At 46.6% G+C, this 20,701-nt stretch overlaps 1 protein-coding gene across 1 annotated transcript in view; it reads right to left on the bottom strand.

Moving 5' to 3' along the window:
- The window catches only part of BFSP2 (beaded filament structural protein 2), a 73,218-nt gene that overhangs the window by 16,038 nt on the left and 36,479 nt on the right, over positions 1 to 20,701 (bottom strand). Inside the window, exons 2-4 of the mRNA XM_029214974.1 lie at positions 10,055 to 10,137; positions 6,554 to 6,710; positions 5,416 to 5,577 (exon numbers count right to left, since the gene is read on the bottom strand). Coding sequence (XP_029070807.1) covers positions 5,416 to 5,577; positions 6,554 to 6,710; positions 10,055 to 10,137 — 402 coding nt within the window. The remainder of the gene's footprint in view (positions 1 to 5,415; positions 5,578 to 6,553; positions 6,711 to 10,054; positions 10,138 to 20,701) is intronic.

A 20,701-nucleotide genomic window follows, 5' to 3' on the forward strand; every position in this document is an offset into this window, starting at 1 on the left:
ACAAAGGCTGGGTGGCTGGGACATGGGTGGGATGACACTTTTCACTGTATATCATTTTGAATTTTGAACCAAGTGAAGGTATTAGATATTAAAATGCATAAATAAAAAAAGAAATAAAAGCAAGCTGGGGCCCTTTTGCAAAACTCGCTCTGTGACGTATTTTGAGGTTTAGAAATGCTAGGTGACTCATCTTCAGTGCTTGCTGTGAGCGCACCAGGAGGAATAAGCCAGTGCTTATTTCACAGAAGAGCCATTGAGATTATAGCCAACTCATCAGCGCACAGGGACCCCTAGATTACAGATGCTCTCAGCGTTCTGCTCTCTCAAAGGAACTCTCCCAGTTGGCTATCATGGCAGGACCATATTAGGCTGTCTTGGAGCCTAGAGCAAGGGACAGTTGAGTGCCAGAAATCCATTTCATCTAATTTCATATATCCTAGAAAATACTGAATCTTCTTGGTAAAAGCAAGCAAAGAAAAGCCATAGACACAGCAGCCTGTATAAAATACTTGCCCTCACAGAGCAAGTTATTGTTTCTGAATACGGATGACATGGTGACATGTTACCCAAGTCTTCTAGTCTCTCATGGGTGGATCTAGACCTAGGCTGTCCAGTATGGTAGCCACTAGCCACATGTAGATATTTATGTAAGAAGTCATAAACATTAAATAACATTAAGAATTCAGTTTCTCAGGTGTATCAGGCACATTTCAAGCACTCAGTAACCACACGTGGCTGAGCTGCCACACTGGACTCTGCATAGATTACAGAACAGCCCCATCACTGCAGAGGTTTCCATTAGAGGGCACTGTCTGGTGCCTCCTGCAGCTCTAAGACTATCAATAACCGGAAACCTCGCAATTCACTTCCATCTCTTCACCTCTCTTCATTCTTAACCATCTCCACAATCTGTCATCCTGACTGTTTGAGGCATGATGGTTATAGCTCAGATAAAGTTTCTGACCACAAATACCTTAAACTGATCTGAGGCAAGTGTGACCTACTGTCAGGGCAGGGAGCATGGAGAAATCTATTTGTTGTGGAGTTCCTGGCCCGGAGGGACTCATAGGAGCTGCCACCCAACCCCCCTCCAGCTCACGCTGGTGATTGAATAAGGCTTTGGTTACTGTGCACGTCACCCAGCTGCAGTGAACAAGGGACAGAGATTTGGCTTCTGGGAATTGAGGGGAGGGCCTCCAATCCCATCAAGGGGAAACCGAAGTGGGGTAGGTCAACCTTTTGAACCCTAAGCAGCCTGATTCTGAAACTTTGAGAACCCTTAGCCTTCAGGGTGGCCCCGTTTCCAGGAGGACCGCACATTGTAAGGAAAAGGTCAGTTGGAAGAAACATGGGATTATATGTATCGTGATGGACTGACATGGACATGAAAGACTATAACTGCATAATATATATATATATATATATATATGTTTTTTTTTTTTGTTTTTTTTTGCGGTACGCGGGCCTCGCACTGTTGTGGCCTCTCTCGTTGCGGAGCACAGGCTCCGGACGCGCAGGCTCAGCGGCCATGGCTCACGGGTCCAGCCGCCCGCGGCATGTGGGATCTTTCCGGAGCGGGGTACGAACCCATGTCCCCTGCATCGGCAGGTGGACTCTCAACCACTGCACCACCAGGGAAGCCCAACTGCATAATATTTTGTGAAATGGGAATAACAAGAGTTCCTGCTTTTGAGGCTGTTGTGAGAATTGAATGAGCAGAAAGGATGTCAGAGGTCTAGCCAGCACAAATGGCCTCACATGGTTATCAGTTTTATGTTTTAATTCTACGTCTTGTAACAATGACTGACAGATGATTTCGATGTATCCATAAGTTCCGCAAGTTTTAGGAAAGAAGGGCACTGAGAAATCTTAATCTAGCCAACGTCAGTGTACAGAATACTTGCACTCAGGACTCTCTCTTTTGTTTGTCGCTCTACAGAGTGGAAATGTCTCAGCACATGAATCCAGGAAACAGGTGAATAATAGTGACCCTTCAGTATTGCCCAAGGTGGTCTTTTTCTGTCAGTTGCAGACTGGGAAGTGTGTTCCATGGCTAGCCAGGAGGAGGTGTGGAGGGTGGTATGGCATGGTATGGCTGTTGGAGGTTCTGGAAGTATCCCCAAATACCCTGAGTTGGGTAACCACATCAAACAGAAAAGGAAGGGCCAGACTTTAAAACACTCTGGAAATTCTCTGGACCAACGTGATCCCCCAGTCACTGAATCATGCAACCTGAGAAACTCCAAAGACTGGACCACTGAGGTTCCCGACCTCTGTAACACCGTGGCTGGAGAGGACCTGGTGTTATAAGCTTTTACCGATTAAGGAATAAAGAGTTGGCAGGGAAGTGACAGCAGATGCTGATGGCATCCACCTCGACCCCTTGGGCCACTCCTTGGTTAGTTCTCCCCAGCTTCCTTCTCTCTGTCAGATTCTGTACCTCTCCCTGGGAGCTCTCTCTGAAGTCTTTGAAAGGTCACTCTGCTAGCAGATGGCCGATGACTGAGGGGAGAGGGTATTACTACCCCAGCTTCCTCTCCTCTCTCCTCTCCTGTATTCTGTACTGTTCCCCAGGCCCCCATGGGGATGCTCCTGTCTCCCCCAGTGGGAGCTGGTTGGATAATGTGTTCTTTGTTTGCTTCTCTGCTTCCCGGCAACTTCCAAAGAAACCACCTACACTTCAATATTTGTCTCAGCATCAGTTTCTGGAGGAACTTAAATGAAGACAAATTAATCATGTCAATTAATTTTTAGCCTCTCCAAGCTGAGAGGTAATTAAATCCATGTCTGTATTCTCGCTGCAGAATGTTTAGAAAGCAGTGTGTGCTAAACCATTTCACATTTGTGCTTTGCAGCCAAGAAACCTACAAGAGATGTTCAGGCTGGACAAAAGTCAGCCCCCGAGGGCATGACGGCAATTGACAAAACTATTTATTGGAGGACTTCTGGCTGTCAGTTCTGATCTCTGTTGATGATTAGAGGAATTCACTCATTCTGCAAATATTTTCTGAGCTCCCCCTCTCTGCAAGAGGCCCAGGGAGCATCGGCCAAACTGAAACAAGTACTGTCTGTTTTCTCTGAGACGTAGCTTTCAGATTACTCTATTAAAAAAAAACACTAATGAATCTGTTCAGAATTAATGTTTGAATGACTGTTGGGCTGGTGATGATTCTCAAGAGGGTGAGGGGTGAATAATAATGAAGTTTTTTTTTCTTTTTCACACTATGCAGGATTAATTTCTGTTAATTACCATACTCCTCCACCCTTTCCCAAAGAGATAATCACTATGGTGTGGTGTAGACCCCAGGAGGGTTGGGACAGAAACAAGTCTGCAAATTCCTGGGCCACTGTGATTTAGCTTTGGAGGCAGAGCCAAGAGCCTAATGCAGAGAAAAAAATCCCTGGATCAAGAGCCAGGAAAGCTGAACTGTGGTGTTCCAACCAGCTGTGCGACTTCAGGACATCAACTGCCCTCTCTGGGTCTCAGTTTCCTCACCTCTAAAATGAGGGAGTGGGACTGATGGTCTCTAGGGTCATTAATTATAAATATTCATGAGTCCCCTAAGAAGCAATGGACCCAAACCATATATCTGCTTTGGTTTCACTTTCTCTTTGTGTGGTTTTGCCTCTCAGTGGTTATGGGGGCTGTATTTCGTGGAGTGACTAGGCACTATTTACCGTGGAAATTGTTTGTAGTGACCTGGCCCAAGGATTTGAAGGTTAGAAAGAAGAGCTTTTGAAAAGGGGTAAGGGGTGGAGAATTGGGGAGTGGAAGATGTTTTCTGGGCTGGAGAACATTGGGGGATCCAGACTTGTGAAGACCCTGCGGGGAAGTTTCCTGTTGATACTTGGGGGGCAGGGGTTGAGGAGGGCTGGGAGAAGAAAGAGCAGAAAAGGTCCTCCCGGTTTTCTTTTGGGAGTTTTTATCAACTCTTGTGGTTCCCAAACTTTACTGTGTATTAGAATCATCAGTGAGCTTAAAAACCATGAAGTCCCTCTCCTCCTTCTGATTTAATTGGTCTTGGGCCTGGGTGTCTTTGAAAGTGCACCGAAATAATTTTGTTGTGCAGTCAGGATTGAGACCCACTCAGTGGTCACCGAGAAATCAGGAGCAGCCCTCTTGCCTTCTTTCAAATTCTACTTTATTTTTCCCACTTCCTTCATGCTTTCCTTCCTCTTCTGCTCTTTCAATCCTCTGCCTCAGAATTCCAGAATCATGAATGGGTGGGAGAAGGGGAAGGGAAGAACAAACCCTGTGCATTCTATTTTCTGGTTAATTCCTTTCTTATTTATGAGGTTTAATAAAAGATGCTTTCCCTCCATTAATATAATTCATACTACTTTAAAAAAAACAAGAAAAATTCGGAAACAAGAAAGAAAAAACATCACAACATGAAATGGGTCCCACACTTAAAGATAACCACTGCTAATGCTAATACTTTTACAGTTTAGAGTTTTCTTTCTGATTTTTTTTTAAGGGAGACCTTTTCTTCACAGCTTTATTAAGGTATAATTGAAGTACAAGAAACCGTGTTCTGACCTTTTCTTGATGCCTAGTTTCTTTGTTTGAATGCTTTACCTACTGTGTATAGCAGGGGTTGGCAACTGCAGCCCGAAGGTCAAATCCAGCCCACCTCCTGTTTCTGTAAATAAAGTTTTATTGGAACACAGCCATGCTCACTGGTTACCTTCTGTCCACAGCAGCTTTCACACCACAGTGGCAGAGCTGAGTATTGCAACAGAGACCATCTTGCCCAGGAAGCCTCAATATTTACTATCTTGTCCTTTACAGAACAAGTTTGCTGACCCCTGGTACATACCAATCTGTACTCTCTTTTTTCTCCCCATTTTACCTTATTGCCTGAGCAGTTCCCATATTGCTATAAATGCTTCATAAATATCATTTCTAATAACTGCCTGATATTTTATTGCATGGTTAGGCTGTGGCTTAGTCTTTCTCCTGTTATTAAATATTTATCCAGTTTTCTTCCCAATTTTTTCACCCTTATAATAATGAAGGCTTCAGTGGGTATACCTGGATGTACACTTTATCTGTATTTTCAGTTATATCTTTAGGATGGGGTCTAGATTATTCAAGTGGTAGGCAGGAGCATTTTATGATTCTTGGTACATGTCATCAAATCCCTTCCTCAAAGATGTCACATGGGTTTGTGCTCCCCAACAACTCAGGAGAGCACCCACATTTCCACATGCTTGCCAGCACTGAGTATAACCATTTTAAATTTTTTCTGCATTTAGACAGGTAAACAAAAAGCTTTGTTTTAAATTGCATTTCTTTTCTGTCTAACGAGATTGAAATTGTTGCTTTTCTTCTTTTGCATGTTGGCTGCTACTCATCTTTGCTTGGCCTCCTTCTGCACAGGGCAGAGTGAGGATGCTGGTCCTGCCTCTTACCTTAGCTTGGAGCAAAGCTCCCGCTTCCGCCCACTTCTTTTCGACATCTCTCTCCCAGTGAATTCTGATTGTCTCAAGGATGTCATCCAGCCCAGTGCCAATGGGAACATCCAATTGTTCCAGCTCAGACCCTGCCAGCTGTTTGTATAGCATTTTCACATCCTGAAAATGGCAACATATACCTCAGTGAGTTCCAGAGGAGAAAGAAAAGACACAGAATTCTAGCCAGCCGAAGCCCAGCTCTGTGGGCAATACTTTGCTTCTCATTTTGCTGCTGCCAAACATGGGGCTTCACAAAGACAGGCAAAGTCCCTGGTCCTCTTCCCAGCATGGGCGCTATATTCTCTTTTCCTCAGGATGCATTTCTTAGGCTACTCTTCACAAACCCATGCCCACCCAAAGCAAAGATCAAAATAAATAAACAACAAAATAACAACACAGAGTAAGCAATAACAGCAAGATGAAATTTATGAATTTCATAAAGTCAGAGGAGGCGGAAAAAGATTTAAAGATAACTGCGGAGTTTTTAAAGCATTACCTTGGGAGAGTGGTGAGAAACTATGGAGCTGAGAACAGGAGGAAGTTGGCTTATTGATTCCTGGTTAGCTTACAGTTGGACAAAAGAAGGAACTTCCCAATGTGAACATGGTTAAATGGGTTTTGACTTTTTCCAACTGCAAGCACTGTTTGGATCTTGACTGGTGTGAGGTTGTTTAGAATCACTGTAGGTCTTCAGGACACTGGACAACATCACCACAGGCGGTCCCCTTCAGTCCTGTCACTCAACGATCTGACCTAATTTCATTGAGTGTGACTAAACCACAGCCTGGGTCTACTCTCGGAGCTATTTTGTTTGTCCAGTACAGTGTTGAAAAAAAGTCTGAACTAGAAAGCTTAGGGGATGCTCCCTCCAATTCAACACACGTTCCATCACTCACTACTGCTTGGACCTGCTGCCTCCCCATTTATGTACCGGCCTGGTCCCTGAAGCCATTTGAGTTTGAAACTCAGGGTAACCTCACCCATTACAAGAAGTTGGAAATATTTTACTGGCATTTTGCCTGCAGCCCTGGGCAAGTGACGCGGAGCGTCACCTGTGTTGTGAAGCTCAGCCCGACAGGTGAGGGCCCCCACCTACCTCTTCATAGCTCCTTGACAGAAAGCCAAGTTCTTCTTTCAGTCTTTCTATTTGACTCTCCAGATCCTTTTTTGTCGAATTCGCTTCATCAATGACTTTATACAGAGAGTTAATTTCCTCTTCCGCCGCCTTTCGAAACGGCTGCTCATTTTCATATCTGTAGGTAAAGGAACTCAATCAGCAGAGCTGGGTGACCCCAAAGAAAAATAATCAAATTATAAATGTGACCAACAGACCAATTATTCACTTAAGCAATGAATGTTAAAAGTCACTGTTCCAATGGGTTTGCGGACACCGTTAATGGAATTGCTGCCTGTTGATTTATTAAAATGAAAGCGATTGCAGCCAACTTCTGATAACAGGGCACAGGGATTAATTAGGTGCCATCCTCATGGGGCACTGGAAGCACAGAGCTCTAGGGAAAGCTTCTCCAAGAGGCCAGATCCAGGTAAGGGGACCAGTGTTGTCATCATTATGCTGATCTGTCATCCTTTTCACCTGGGGATCCTTTAACGAACATTACTGAGAATCTGCTAAGTCCCAGGCTGTGTGCTGGTGATCCCCAAATGAAGAACGTGCATGGTTCCTCTCCCCCAAAGCCCAGGTAAAATTTCAGGACCGTGGCTGCAAACCCAAATGCCTTCAGGGACCAAGTGGGGAATGTAGATGAGGGATGAGGGCCAGGTCTGGGCAACAGCATAGAGGTGGGGATTGACACGTGTAGGACAGCACATGCTTCACCTAAAACGGTGCTGCTGCCCAGCCCTCCCCATCACTGCAGCGTGGGAAGGGGTATTCCCTTCTCTTGAGAAACCAGAAACCTGGATTTGCATACGAAATATGCAAAAACACACAGGCACACATATACACGCAGACACAGGTCTGAAACTGCCCCCTCTGCGTTGTTTCAATCTCTGGTTTGCACAGGGCCTTTTTTCTAACAGCTACCCAACATCTTTGGCAGTTTCTCCCAGTGGCACTCCTTTCTTCCATGGCCTTCCACTCAGCCAAATTTCACACCTTACCTTCATCCATCCACAGAAGGGAGAAATCTCACACCTCTCGTTTCAGAAAGCCTCTCAAGCTCTTAGAATTTTAAAGGAATTTCTTGTTCAACTATCCAAACTCCTGCCTGATGACAATCCCTGATGGCATTTTTGATAGGTGATCATGCAGGCTCTGCTTCAATACTTCCAGCAACGGGGACCTCATCATCTCCCAAGGCCATCATACCATTTTTAGACAGCTGTAACTATTGCAGATTGCTTCCTTCAAGAGCTTTAGTCTCTATTCCTGAAAGAGTCTGAGTTCCACCCACTGGAACACCCAAAGTCAGTCTAATCCTTCCACTGGCAGTCCTACAAATATTTGGAGACACTCTCTTATGTCACTCTCTTGTCCCCCATCTCCAACCACTACACCCCTCCAAGACTTTTTGTCCTCAGGTTAAGCATTCCTACTTCCTTCCTCCATTTTTCATGCAAATGGGTTTTCATATTCGTCATTATCGAGGGCAGGGACTATGACCCTTTCATTTTTGTTTTTGCAGCAGCAGGTTTAAGATATATTTTTGGAATGACTTGAAATGTTCCAATTAGTCTGTGTCCTTAAAATGTGATACAGAGAATGAAATGCAAAACTCCAGATGCTACCTGATTACTTCAGGGTCTTGTGGGACTGTCTGCTCCTTTGTTTAAACCCTTTAATTCTATTCATCACGGATCCTAAGATTTTTATTGTGGGTTTTGTTTGTATGTTCGTTCATTTCATTTTGATTAGCTGTATTTGCTGCTAACTAATATTGAGTCTCCTGCCAAGTAGACGTCCTGAACATTTTTCACAAAAGCTACTTTCAGCCCAATTTCTCTGTCCTCCTGGGTGCAACTGGTATTTGAACCCAGGAATAGGAGTTTATGTTTATCCTCTTTCAATGTCATTGGTCCATTGTTCCAATGTATTGGGATCAGAATCGTGATTCTGTCATTCTACTCTTCACCACCCCAACTGGCTTTGTATCATCTGCCATTTTGCCACGCCTGCTTTCAAGCACCTTGCAGTTAAAAATAGTAAATGAAGGGACTGAGGACAGAGTCCTGTGGCATACCACCAGAGACTTCCCTCAGAGTTGGACCTGTACATTTGAATCAGCACTTGGGGGCTGGTTTCTGAAGCGTTTTTCTGTGCTCTATATGTGGAATTAGATTTTCTACCCAAATTTATTCTTTTTGAAGGATTGCGTTCTTATTAACATTTAGTTCTTTTGGAAACAAGTCCTATCCTTCCACCTGAAATGGAAACCCACTCATATGACGGGGATTAGTCTCTTTTGACCCAAGCTGGAAGAATCCCCCACGTGCCTCTGGAGTCCTATTTTGTCCTATTTTGATCCATAAAAGGGGCATCTTCATTTTGCTTCTCCATTAGGCCAGTGTTTTGCAAACCCCACTCACCTACACAATTTTTCACTAAATGTGTATCTTCTGTATCATTATTTACTTTATGTTGTTCCTTAAATTCATGTGCTGAAAGAGTAAATCTTAAATCAATAAACTTTAAAAGCTCTTTATATTAAATAAATTTTAAATTGCCACTATAAATGGTAGTACTGTAGTAGAAAAACAGTCTCATGAGCCATAAACAGAAGGTAACTATAAAAATAAATATATGGGCCTTCCCTGGTGGCGTAGTGGTTGAGTCCGCCTGCCGATGCAGGGGACATGGGTTCGTGCCCCGGTCCAGGAAGATCCCACATGCCACAGAGCGGCTGGGCCCGTGAGCCATGGCTGCTGAGCCTGCGGGTCCGGAGCCTGTGCTCTGCAATGGGAGAGGCCACAACAGTGAGAGGCCCGTGTACCACAAAAAAAAAAAAAGAAAAAACAATATATATGACTGGGACTTCCCTGGTGGCACAGTGGTTAAGAATCTGCCTGACGATGCAGGGGACATCGGTTCGATTCCCCGTCTGGGAAGATCCCACATGCTGCAGAGCAACTAAGCCTGTGCACCACAACTACTGAGCCATTGTGCCACAACTACTGAAGTCCGTGCGCCACGAGCCTGTGCTCCGGAACAAGAGAAGCCACCACAATGAGAAGCCCGTGCACTGCAACAAAGAGTAGTCCCTGCTCGCCACAACTAGAGAAAGCCTGTGTGCAGCAACAAAGACCCAGTGCATCCAAAAATAAATAAATAAATAGATAAATTTATAAATAAGTAAATACATAACCATTAAAATTAAAACGTTTATCTTTATACTGCTTAAAATGATCTTCATCAGCCACATTATAGGAAACACTATTAGACTCCAAAGAGGTGGTTCTCAAGGCTGGATGGGCATCAGGAAAGCCTGGTGAACGTTAAAAATACAGAGGCCGGGACCCACCCCCCAGCCTTCCATGAGGCTAGGGTGCATGCTACAGACTCTGGGGCCGCATTACCCGAGTGGCCCAGGAGTCTGGGGCACGGAGGGGAGGGACTGTCCCCTCGGCTGTGGAGTGTTACCTCTCCTTAAAGTCGTCCGCGCCCGCCTGGATATTCTCCGTCTGCAGCATGAGCCGTGCGTTTTCCAGGACTGCCTCGCCCACCTAGAACGACCACACAACAAAGGACAAGGTCACTGCGATGTCTTCCTACTTCAAATGGTGCCTCGTGCTGGGCACAGAGGCTCTGGGACGCTGAGAGCACTTTCTCATGGCAAATATTTTTAGAATTCAAGTGTCCCTCTCTAAGAAAGAGGGGGAGAGATAGACACTAAAGCATAAAATCTTGGTGTCTTCTAAGAGCTTTTAGGGTTGGGTTTTTGGAGCAAAAAGATTGCTCAATGCAGACTTGTCTGTGGCCTTTGTCACAATGATGAGCTTTCGGCTCTCCAGTGAAATTTCTGGCTCCTTAAATGAAGTTTCACTGGCTTGACTTAGTGTCTCTTAACATTTTCTGGTCATGGATGCCTTTGGGAAGCTGATGAAATCTCTGGACCACTGCTACCCAATAGAACTTTCGGTGATGATGGAACTGATCTGCACTGTGTGGTCCAGCACAGTGGCCACACGTGGCTACTGAACACTCAAAATGTAGCAAAGGCAACTGAAGAACTGAACATTTACTTTTATTTAATCTTAACTAATTTACATTTAAATAGCCATAGGTGGCCACAGGTGGCTCCAGAACTGGACAGCTCAGCTCTAGAATTCTGTCCACCCTCAGAACATACATGTGAACATAAACATTGTACACACAGCTTATGTATGTACATAAATATTGTACATACAGTTCGGGGGTTTCATGGGGAAGAATGATTTTTCAAACTTGGCCCTCAGCACCCCTCAGGGTTCCCCACACGTGGGGATTGGGAGGATAGTCATCTTCTTAACCTGAGAAACTTCTTTTTAAAATAAATATATTTTTTACATATTGGCTTTCGGATAATCTGCAGCTTGGGATGGGGGATAAACTAACTGTTACTTTAAAATAAGGATGCAAATCTGAGGAAACTTTCTGGAGTGATAAAGATGTTCCATACCTGGATCTGGTGATTACATTGATGTATAATAGGTAACAATTTGTTAAGCTGTACCATTAAGATTTGTGTATTTTACTATATGTAAATTATGTTTAATAAAAATACATAAAACTGAAAAAAAAGGTTGCATATCACTGTTTTAAACTCTTATCAGTCCTTTGCTCTTGAAAGTAAATGAGTTGGAAGTTCTTTGCTGACTTGGTGGAGGACTTCCGGCACCAGAGGTCAGAGACCAGAGTAAGATGAGAAAGACCAGAGAGGGGAGACCCCAGTTGCCTGCTCCCCAGTGTGCGTCAGGGCAGGGCTGCAGCAGAGAGAAGATGAGGTTGCTGGTGGGAAATTCAATGAAGTGGACAAACAACACAGGATGACCCTACTGGAACAGGGGAGCTCCATCCCTTCCACCCAGATCTGGGACTTGGTCCACGCCTGTGCTCCCTTGGTTTCCCCAGCAAAGCCCTCATCCCACTGTGCTGAAGTGGCCCTTCCCAGGGTCAACTCCTTGTTCATTGCTGTGTCTCCAAGCTCTGGTTGAGTGAATGCCTGCATGAATGAATTGTGACCATGGGTGAGCCCATTCCCAGTCTTCCCCTGTCCCAGGTCTGGAGATCATTTTCTGGAAGCCCCCAAGAAGGGTGTTTTAAGATGTACCCGGGATTTTGTTTTTATTCTGGTATGGAGAGGCCAACAGATCAGGAGACAACTGACATTGCAAAGATCATTTGTTACTCACAGTTCCCAAGAGGAGGGGGCAGCCATACCATGTAGGGCAACACAGAGAAGAACCAGGGTTGGTCAGGAAGCAGAAGGGGTGAGGGGAAAGCATGGGCAAAAGGCTTTATTGTGGTTTTCATGGGAAGGAATGGGCACAGGAGTGTAAGCAGCTGGGATTGGCTGGTTTGAATAATTTCAATGGTCTCTGGGCTATAGGGGTGGTCCCTTGTTGTCTGGTACCCAGCCCTGGGTGGTCAGAGCAGAGGAATATTGCCTCTTGGAGTGTGAGCCCCAGCAAGGGGAGGCAGGTTGGGGTATTGACTCAGGATGGGTTGGTTTGCATCTCAAAGGCACTCTCACAGGTAAGTGGCTCCTATCTCTAGGATTCACTAGCCTTGCAATGGGGCAGTCTCTCCTTGTCAATGAGGTCCCAGCTGCCACAGCATCAAGAATACAGAAAATGGGGCTTCCCTGGTGGCGCAGTGGTTGAGAATCTGCCAGCCAATGCAGGGGACACGGGTTCGAGCCCTGGTCTGGGAGGATCCCACATGGCGTAGAGCAACTGAGCCCGTGAGCCACAACTACTGAGCCTGTGCGTCTGGAGCCTGTGCTCCGCGACAAGAGCGGCCGCAACAGTGAGAGGCCCGCGCACCGCGATGAAGAGTGGCCCCCGCTCGCCGCAACTAGAGAAAGTCCTCGCACAGAAACGAAGACCCAACACAGCCAAAAAAAAAAAAAAAAAAAAAGAATACAGAAAATAAGAACATAGAGTTAATATCGTTGAATATAGTTCATTCAAAGGCTCTGGCTGTGTGAGGCCTCTGAGGACTGGCTTTGGCTGCTCTGACCCAGCCCTCTATTGGTCCTCCTTCACCCACATTTAGGAGCCCCTTTCCTTGTCTTTGGATGCTCCGTGATGCCATTTTGTAGATGATGAATTTGCAGCCCAGGGCAATTACCCTGCTCGTTTTCTCACAGAGGTGCCCATGGCAAATATTCCACCCTAGCACGGGACCTTGAGTCATAGCAGGTGTCCAGACCGTGGGCTCAAAAACCCCAGCTGCAGACATGATGGCTTCCAAAGTGCTCTAGAGTAGGTGGCCATGCAGGGCCAGATGCGGGCAGATGTGGGCTTGGAGCTTGTACAAGTTGGGAGACTGCCTTTAAGAAAAAGAATAAAAAATTACTAATACAAAGGGGGACGTGCAGGTGAGGGAGCTTGAGGCTTAAACTCTTCACGTGGGTACAGCTCTGTTTTGTTTCTGCTTTGAAAACATGCAGCGGGTGGACAGAAAAAGTAGAAAACAAAACCCAACCCTGGGGTGTGGGGGGATATATGTTTACCATATTCAGAGGCACACAATTCTGGAAAAGCAGAAAGATGCCTGGGGATGCAGTCACCTACGTCCCACCGTCCAGAACAAACACACTAGCGCTTGCATGTGCTGCCTTTTGACTTGGGATTTGCTCCGCCCAGCAGCAACTGTCCCCTGTGTGTGAATCGGTGACATCTGCCCAGCCGACTACAGACTCTTCATAAGTAAGAGGCTGCTGGGAGCAACGGTGCAGGAGTCAGTAGGAGATACAGGCTGATGGGAGGCGAGGCCAGGGCTCTGTACTTGCTTCTCCTTACTTGGGATTGAGGACAGGATGCTGCCTGGGACACTTTGGACTCTGCCCAGCAGATGGGGAGGTTCTGTCCAATGTCTGTCCAAGGAGGCTGGGCAGCTCTGGGCTCAGGGAAGCTAGAGGTTCCTGCTTTCGCTGTTGTTTAGTAACAACCAAGAGTTTATTCGACCCTCAAGTGGAGGCTAATTATAGGCCCTGACTTGCCAAAGCACAGTTTGCTGGCCGTGCTTCCCCATCTCCACAGACTGGATCCTAAAATAGACCTCCAGGCCATTGCTGAGCGTAGAGAGCCTTCTTCTGTCCTCCCGCGGCCCCTCAGCCCCACAGAGGCCACGTCCTCTGGGTGTCAGGGGTGGCTCAGCACCCCCATCCGGGAAAGGGCCAGGCAGCGGGTCCAGGGCTGGGACATTGGCTGAGGTTTAGCACAGGCAGAGGACTGGGATGGTGGCCAAGGCCAAAAGTAAGTGTGGTGCCTACACTGGACAGGGACCATCTTTGTCTCTATACCTGGGAAAACCATGAAACCTTACCTGGGACTGAGGACAGGAAAGGAAGAGGGAGAGAAGTTGGATTTACTGCCTACAGGTGTGGCCCACCCACATGCTGGAGCTGGCTTGTACTGGCTTGTACCTGCTTGCCAGGACAGACTGTTAAATAAATATTTCAGGAGTTTCGTGAGCCGGTTGTTAAACACAGCCACCAAGAAAATTTTAATTATGTGAACTTACAATTACATAAATTATACTAAAAACAAAGGTAACAAATACTCAAAATACAAAGGTAATGACTACTCATCACTTCCTAATTGTTTTACTATGTTTGACGGTCATCTCTGCTTTTGAGGTTATTTGCTTCTATTGTATCTGTAATGATTGTGGACAGGGAACATTGCTTGCCATTCCAGTAAACAAAGAATGTTGCCCACCATTCCAGTTCTACAAGGACCAGGCCATTAGCCCCTGCAGCTGCCCCCAGCCCCATGGTGCACCCAGAGAACTCAGGGTGGAGAAAAACAGGAAGTCTTCTGTGCTTTGGATACTGGCCCCAGAGAGTTAAGATGCATATTGAAGAAATAATTTCAATGAACCCAGACTCTGCATCTTCCTTTATATAGGAAAGCACTAAAATCATTAACTTGAGATGTCAGTTTCTTGTGATTAGCAGTAATCTTTTGATGTTCGACCATATGTTGTTTTCCAGCAAAAAACTCCAATATATCCTGCCTCTTACCTTACCTCTTCTGAGCAGTTCCTCAGAGCTATTTGGGAGGCTGTCTCTGGGGCTATAGTCCTCAGTAAGGTTCCGTAATAAAACTTAACTCTCAACTTTTAAGTTGTGTGTTTTTCTTCAGTCGACAGGTGGGAACACTATGTAACACTGTCCTACAATGCATCTCTTCCCAACTCTGCATTCATGCTGGTAGCTTGATGTCAGCTGTGGTGAGAGTAGCTACACTAAGGAAATTGGCGAACACCATAAAGTAGAGCGTTGCATCCATGGAGAGCCAATTGTTATACAGATCCCAGCTCACTGACTGTCCCTCACCTTCCACCCAATACTCAATATTCATGACTTCACTAAATGCTCTCGGCCCTCCTTTAACGCTGATATCATTTTATGGATGAGGATGCCTAGGCTCAGAGAGCATATGATAATTGCCCAAATCGCATAGCTGGAATGTGGCAGAGCCAGAAGGCCAAACCAGGTTAATGTGACTTGAAAGTGTGCAAATCTTTGTCATCTGTTTTGGAAACTGAAAGGCACATCAGAATCAAGAGAGACTCTGTTGTGGAGGACTGTTTTCTGTCTTTGCTGTAACATAGAACAGTCAGGACTCCTGGTTTCTATTTGGGCTGCATCACAAAGACAAAGAGGCATCTTCCCTACTGGGTGTGAGGACGCTAACCAATCAAACCAAACCGTCTCCCACTCCAAGTCCCTGAGCTTTCATTTCCGAGCCTTGTAAGCTGAGGAGAGCTGAGGCAGGTCTGCGGTCCGCCTCTGAAGGCCCAGGGAGCTTCTGCGGCTGTGAACTTTGCTGTCGGGCCCAAGAGAGGAGAGGGTACTTGTGTTTAAAACTTCGAGAGATGTACATTAGCTATCTGGTCCTCTTGGATTTATGGCTGAGGTGGATGCAAATTAACCTCACTTCTCTGATCACCTTTTCTTTCCAGGGGAGAAGGTGATAAAAATACCAAATGTACAGTGCCTCAAGGGCATATTTAAGGGAGGGCAGGCTAGCAGCTTGCACATGGTGTGCTGGGGACACCAGCAGATGACATCTTCTCCTTTCTGTCCTTCTGCCCAAACAGAGCTGGGACTCCTACCATCAAGGCTACGTAACTTAACACCAGGTCTTCTGTTGAAAAGAGGCACTGTCATAGCAGCAGCAGTGCGAATCGCTATGTGAGATTAGCTGGTTTTAAGGGATTAGGACCCATTAATTTCGCTGGAGCCAGAAACAAAATTCACCTTCAAAGCCTAAAATGCTGTGGATGAGAATAGCTGGGGTTGAGTGGCAGGGGAATGGCAGTCAGAGGTCACGGGGGGGGGGGGCAGAGGTGTGTTCTGTGAGGGACGGTGCAGGGTGGGGCGCTGCCCGCTGGCTGTGGAGGCGTAAGCTGCTCTGGGCTTGGCCGGCAGCCACCTCATCTGACTTCCCTGGAGCTGTCTTCCTTTGCGCCTCCACGTGGACGCTTCCTTAGCAGAATTTACACCAGTGGTTCTCAAAGTGTGGTCCCTGGACCGGCAGCATCAGCCACCTGAAACTTGTGAGAAATGCACATTCTCAGACCCTACCTCAGATGTCTGAGTCAGAATCTCTGGAGTGGGTCCTAATGATGTGTGTTTTAACATGCTTTCCAGGGGCTTATGATACACACTTGACTTTGACAGCCTTTGCTTTGCACAGACCTGCCTCCGGTCCTGCTCAGGCCGCCTCCAGACTGCTCCTGGACCTCCTTGCTGTCCTGACCCACGCCGTTGCCTCTGCCTAGAACACCTGGTCTTACCACCTGACACTCCCTGGCCCTGGCCACCTGAGAAACCCTTCCCCACTTTAACGCTCCTCTCGAACGTGGCTTCCTCTACGAAGCTTCTTTATTCGCTCATCCATTACTGCCTTCATGTCTTCAGCACGTGATTACTATTTCCTCTGTGCCAGGCTCTGTGCTGGTTTTGAGGAATCAGCAGCTATGGTAGGAGATGCGGTTAGAAAGGCAGGCAAAGACCAGATCCTGGGGGGAAGGCCTTGGGAAGAGTGGGAAGGAAGTGGCATTTGCTGGGATGCCAATGGAAGGTTTTGAGCAGGCACAGGGGTAACCTGTGTGGTAAGTGGATCCCCCTGACTCCTGTGGGACACAGGGGGCCATGCCAAGGGCCCAGCTAGGGGGCTTCTGCACTCATCCAGGGGAGGTGATGGTGGCTTTTACTAGGGCGGTTGAGGGATGGTGGGGATGGAGCAGTCATGGGGAGAGTGAGGGAGAGGAATTGAGGATGGCCCCTAGGCTTTTAGCCAGAGCTACTGGCTGCACATGGGCCCTAGCTGTCTCCCTACCTCCCTCCTTGAATCATCCTGCATCTGGGTCACATTCCCCCCACAGCGGAGCATGTCCCCGTCTCTCCACGCAGTGTAAACAGTATGCAGGCAATGACCACATTAGCCTATTCTTGACCCCAGCTCCTCCCTCACCAATTTGGGCCAGTTACCAGATAAGTGACTCTAAGATTCAGTTTCCTCATCTGTAGAATGTGGATAATGCCACTCCCTGCCCCCTGGGATAGTTGTGAGAAACAAATGAGCAGATGCAAAGCACTGGCTGAATGCCTGGAGCAGAGTAAGCAGGAATGGTAGCCATCTTTATTGTTGTTATTCGTTTTAGGACAGAGCAGTTGTTCAGTGATTGTTGAGGGAGTCTGCTGGGTATGTGTGGTCTGGCACTGTCCCCACTCTGCTTTTTCTGGATGCACAGTTGGCTGAATGAAGACTTCTATCTAGTGGCTTCATGTTTTCTTTCAGTTTTTCCGTCCATAGTCATTTGCAAAGCCCTGGTCCCTGGTAATACGATGATGAGGATTTTACCCTTTCCTACTGCCATTCTCACTGCGGATGCAGTTATAAAAATAAATGGAGAGGACGGCTTGAAGATGGCGGAAGAGTAAGACGCGGAGATCGCCTTCCTCCCCACGGATACACCAGAAATACATCTACACGTGGAACAACTCCTACAGAACACCTACTGAAGGCTGGCAGAAGACCTCAGACCTCCCAAAAGGCAAGAAACTCCCCACGTACCTGGGTAGGGCAAAAGAAAAAACAGAGACAAAAGAATAAGGACGGCACCTGCACCAGTGGGAGGGAGCTGTGAAGGAGGAAAAGTTTCCACACACTAGGAAGCCCCTTTGCGGGCGGAGACTGCGGGAGGCGGAGGAGGGAGCTCGGGACCGCGGAGGAGTGCACAGCGACGGGTGCGAAAGGCAAGGCGGGGAGATTCCCGCACAGAGGATTGGTGCCGACCGGCACTCACCAGCCCGAGAGGCTCACCCGCCGGGGAGGGCGGGGCTGCGAGCTGAGGCTTGGGTTTCGGTTTCGGACGGAGCGCAGGGAGAGGACTGGGGTTGGCGGCTTGAACATAGCCTAAAGGGATTAGTGCACCACGGCTAGCCGGGAGGAAGTCCGGGGAAAAGTCTGCACCTGCTGAAGAGGCAAGAGACTTTTTCTTCCCTCTTTGTTTCCTGGTGCGCGAGGAGAGGGGTTTAAGAGCGCTGCTTAAAGGAACTCCAGAGACGGGCGCGAGCCGCGGCTAAAAGCGCGGACCCCAGAGCCGGGCGGGAGACGCTAAGGCTGCTGCTGCCGCCACCAAGGGGCCTGTGTGCGAGCACAGGTCACTCTCCACACCCCTCTTCCGCGGAGCCTGTGCAGCCCGCCACTGCCAGGTTCCCGGGATCCAGGGACAACTTCCCCGGGAGAACGCACGGCGGGCCTCAGGCTGGTGCAACGTCACGCCGGCCTCTGCCGCCGCAGGCCCGCCCCGCACGCAGTGCCCCTCCTTCCCCCCCCACCCCCGGCCCCACCCCCGAATCAGCGGCTCCTTTAACCCAGTCCTGTCTGAGCAAAAAATAGACGCCCTCCAGCGACCTACACGCAGAGGCAGGGCCAAATCCAAAGCTGAGCTCCTGTGAGCTGTGAGAACAAAGAAGAGAAAGGGAAATCTCTCCCAGCAGCCTCAGAAGCAGCGGATTAAAGCTCCACAATCAACTTGATATACCCTGCATCTGTGGAATACCTGAATAGATAAGGAATGATCCCAAATTGAAGAGGTGGACTTTAGGAGCGAGATCTATGATTTTTTTCTCTTTTCCTCTTTTTGTGAATGGGTACGTGTATGCTTCTGTGTGAGATCTTGTCTGTATAATCTTGCTTCCACCATTTGTCCTAGGACTCTATCCGTCCATGGTTTTTTTAAAAAATTTTTTTCTTAATAATTAATTTTAATTGTAATAACTTTATGATACTTTACCTTCGTTCTATCTTTCTTTCTTTCCTTCCTTCCTTCCCTCCTTTAGACAACGAATCACCCCAAATTGAGGAGGTGGTCTCTGAGAGCAAGATTTATGATTTTTCCCCCTTTACCTCTTTTTGTGAGGGTGTATGTGTATGCTTCTGTGTAAGATTTTCTCTGTATAGCTTTGCTTTCAACATTTGTCCTAAGGTTCTATCCATCCCTTTTTTTTTTTCTAAATATTTTTAATTCAATAACTATATTATACTTTATTTTATTTTTACTGTATCTTCCTTCTTTCTGTCTTTTTTCTTTCTTTCCCTCCTTTCTTCCTTCCTCCCTCCCTCCCTCCCTCCTTTATTTCCTTCTTTGCTTCTTTCTTCCTTCCTTCCTTTCCTCCTTTCCTTCTTTCTTTCCTCATACTTCTACTAATTCTCTCTACTTTTTCTCCCTTTTATTCTGAGCCGTGTGGATGAAAGGCTCTTGGTGCTCCAGCCAGGAGTCAGGGCTCTGCCTCTGAGGTAGGAGAGCCAACTTCAGGTCACTGGTCAACAAGAGACCTCCCAGCTCCACATAATATTAAATGGTGGAAATCTCCCAGAGACCTCCATCTTAACACCAGCACCCAGCTTCACTCAACGACCAGCAAGCCACAGTGCTGGACAACCTATGCCAAACAACTAGCAAAACAGGAACACAACCCCACCCATTAGCAGAGAGGCGGCCTAAAATCATAATAAGGCCACAGACACCCCAAAACACACCACCAAACGTGAACCTGCCCACTAGAGAGACAAGATCCAGCCTCATCCACCACAACACAGGCACTAGTCCCCTCCACCAGGAAGCCTACACAACCCACTGAAACAACCTTAGCCACTGGAGACAGACATCAAAAACAAAGGGAACTACGAACCTGTAGCCTGCAAAAAGGAGACTCCAAACACAGTAAGATAAGCAAAATGAGAAGACAGAAAAACACACAGCAGATGAAGGAGCAAGATAAAAACCCACCAGACCTAACAAATGAAGAGGAAATAGGCAGTCTACCTGAAAAAGAATTCAGAATAATGATAGTAAGGATGATCCGAAATCTTGGAAATAGAATGGACAAAATGCAAGAAACAGTTAACAAGGACCTAGAAGAAATAAAGATGAAACAAGCAACGATGAACAACGCAATAAATGAAATTAAAAATACTCTAGAAGGGATCAATAGCAGAATAACTGAGGCAGAAGAACGGATAAGTGACCTGGAAGATAAAGTAGTGGAAATAACTACTGCAGAGCAGAATAAAGAAAAAAGAATGAAAAGAACTGAGGACAGTCTCAGAGACCTCTGGGACAACATTAAACGCACCAACATTCGAATTATAGGGGTTCCAGAAGAAGAAGAGAAAAAGAAAGGGACTGAGAAAATATTTGAAGAGATTATAGTTGAAAACTTCCGTAATATGGGAAAGGAAATAGTTAATCAAGTCCAGGAAGCACAGAGAGTCCCATACAGGATAAATCCAAGGAGAAATACGCCAAGACACATATTAATCAAACTGTCAAAAATTAAATACAAAGAAAGCATATTAAAAGCAGCAAGGGAAAAACAACAAATAACACACAAGGGAATCCCCATAAGGCTAACAGCTGATCTCTCAGCAGAAACCCTAAAGCCAGAAGGGAGTGGCAGGACATACTGAAAGTGATGAAGGAGAAAAACCTGCAACCAAGACTACTCTACCCAGCAAGGATCTCATTCAGATTTGATGGAGAAATTAAAACCTTTACAGG

Source organism: Monodon monoceros, unplaced genomic scaffold (genome assembly GCF_005190385.1).
Source record: "Monodon monoceros isolate NGI ecotype Baffin Bay Population unplaced genomic scaffold, NGI_Narwhal_1 Super_Scaffold_11, whole genome shotgun sequence".
Lineage (NCBI taxonomy): Eukaryota > Metazoa > Chordata > Mammalia > Artiodactyla > Monodontidae > Monodon > Monodon monoceros.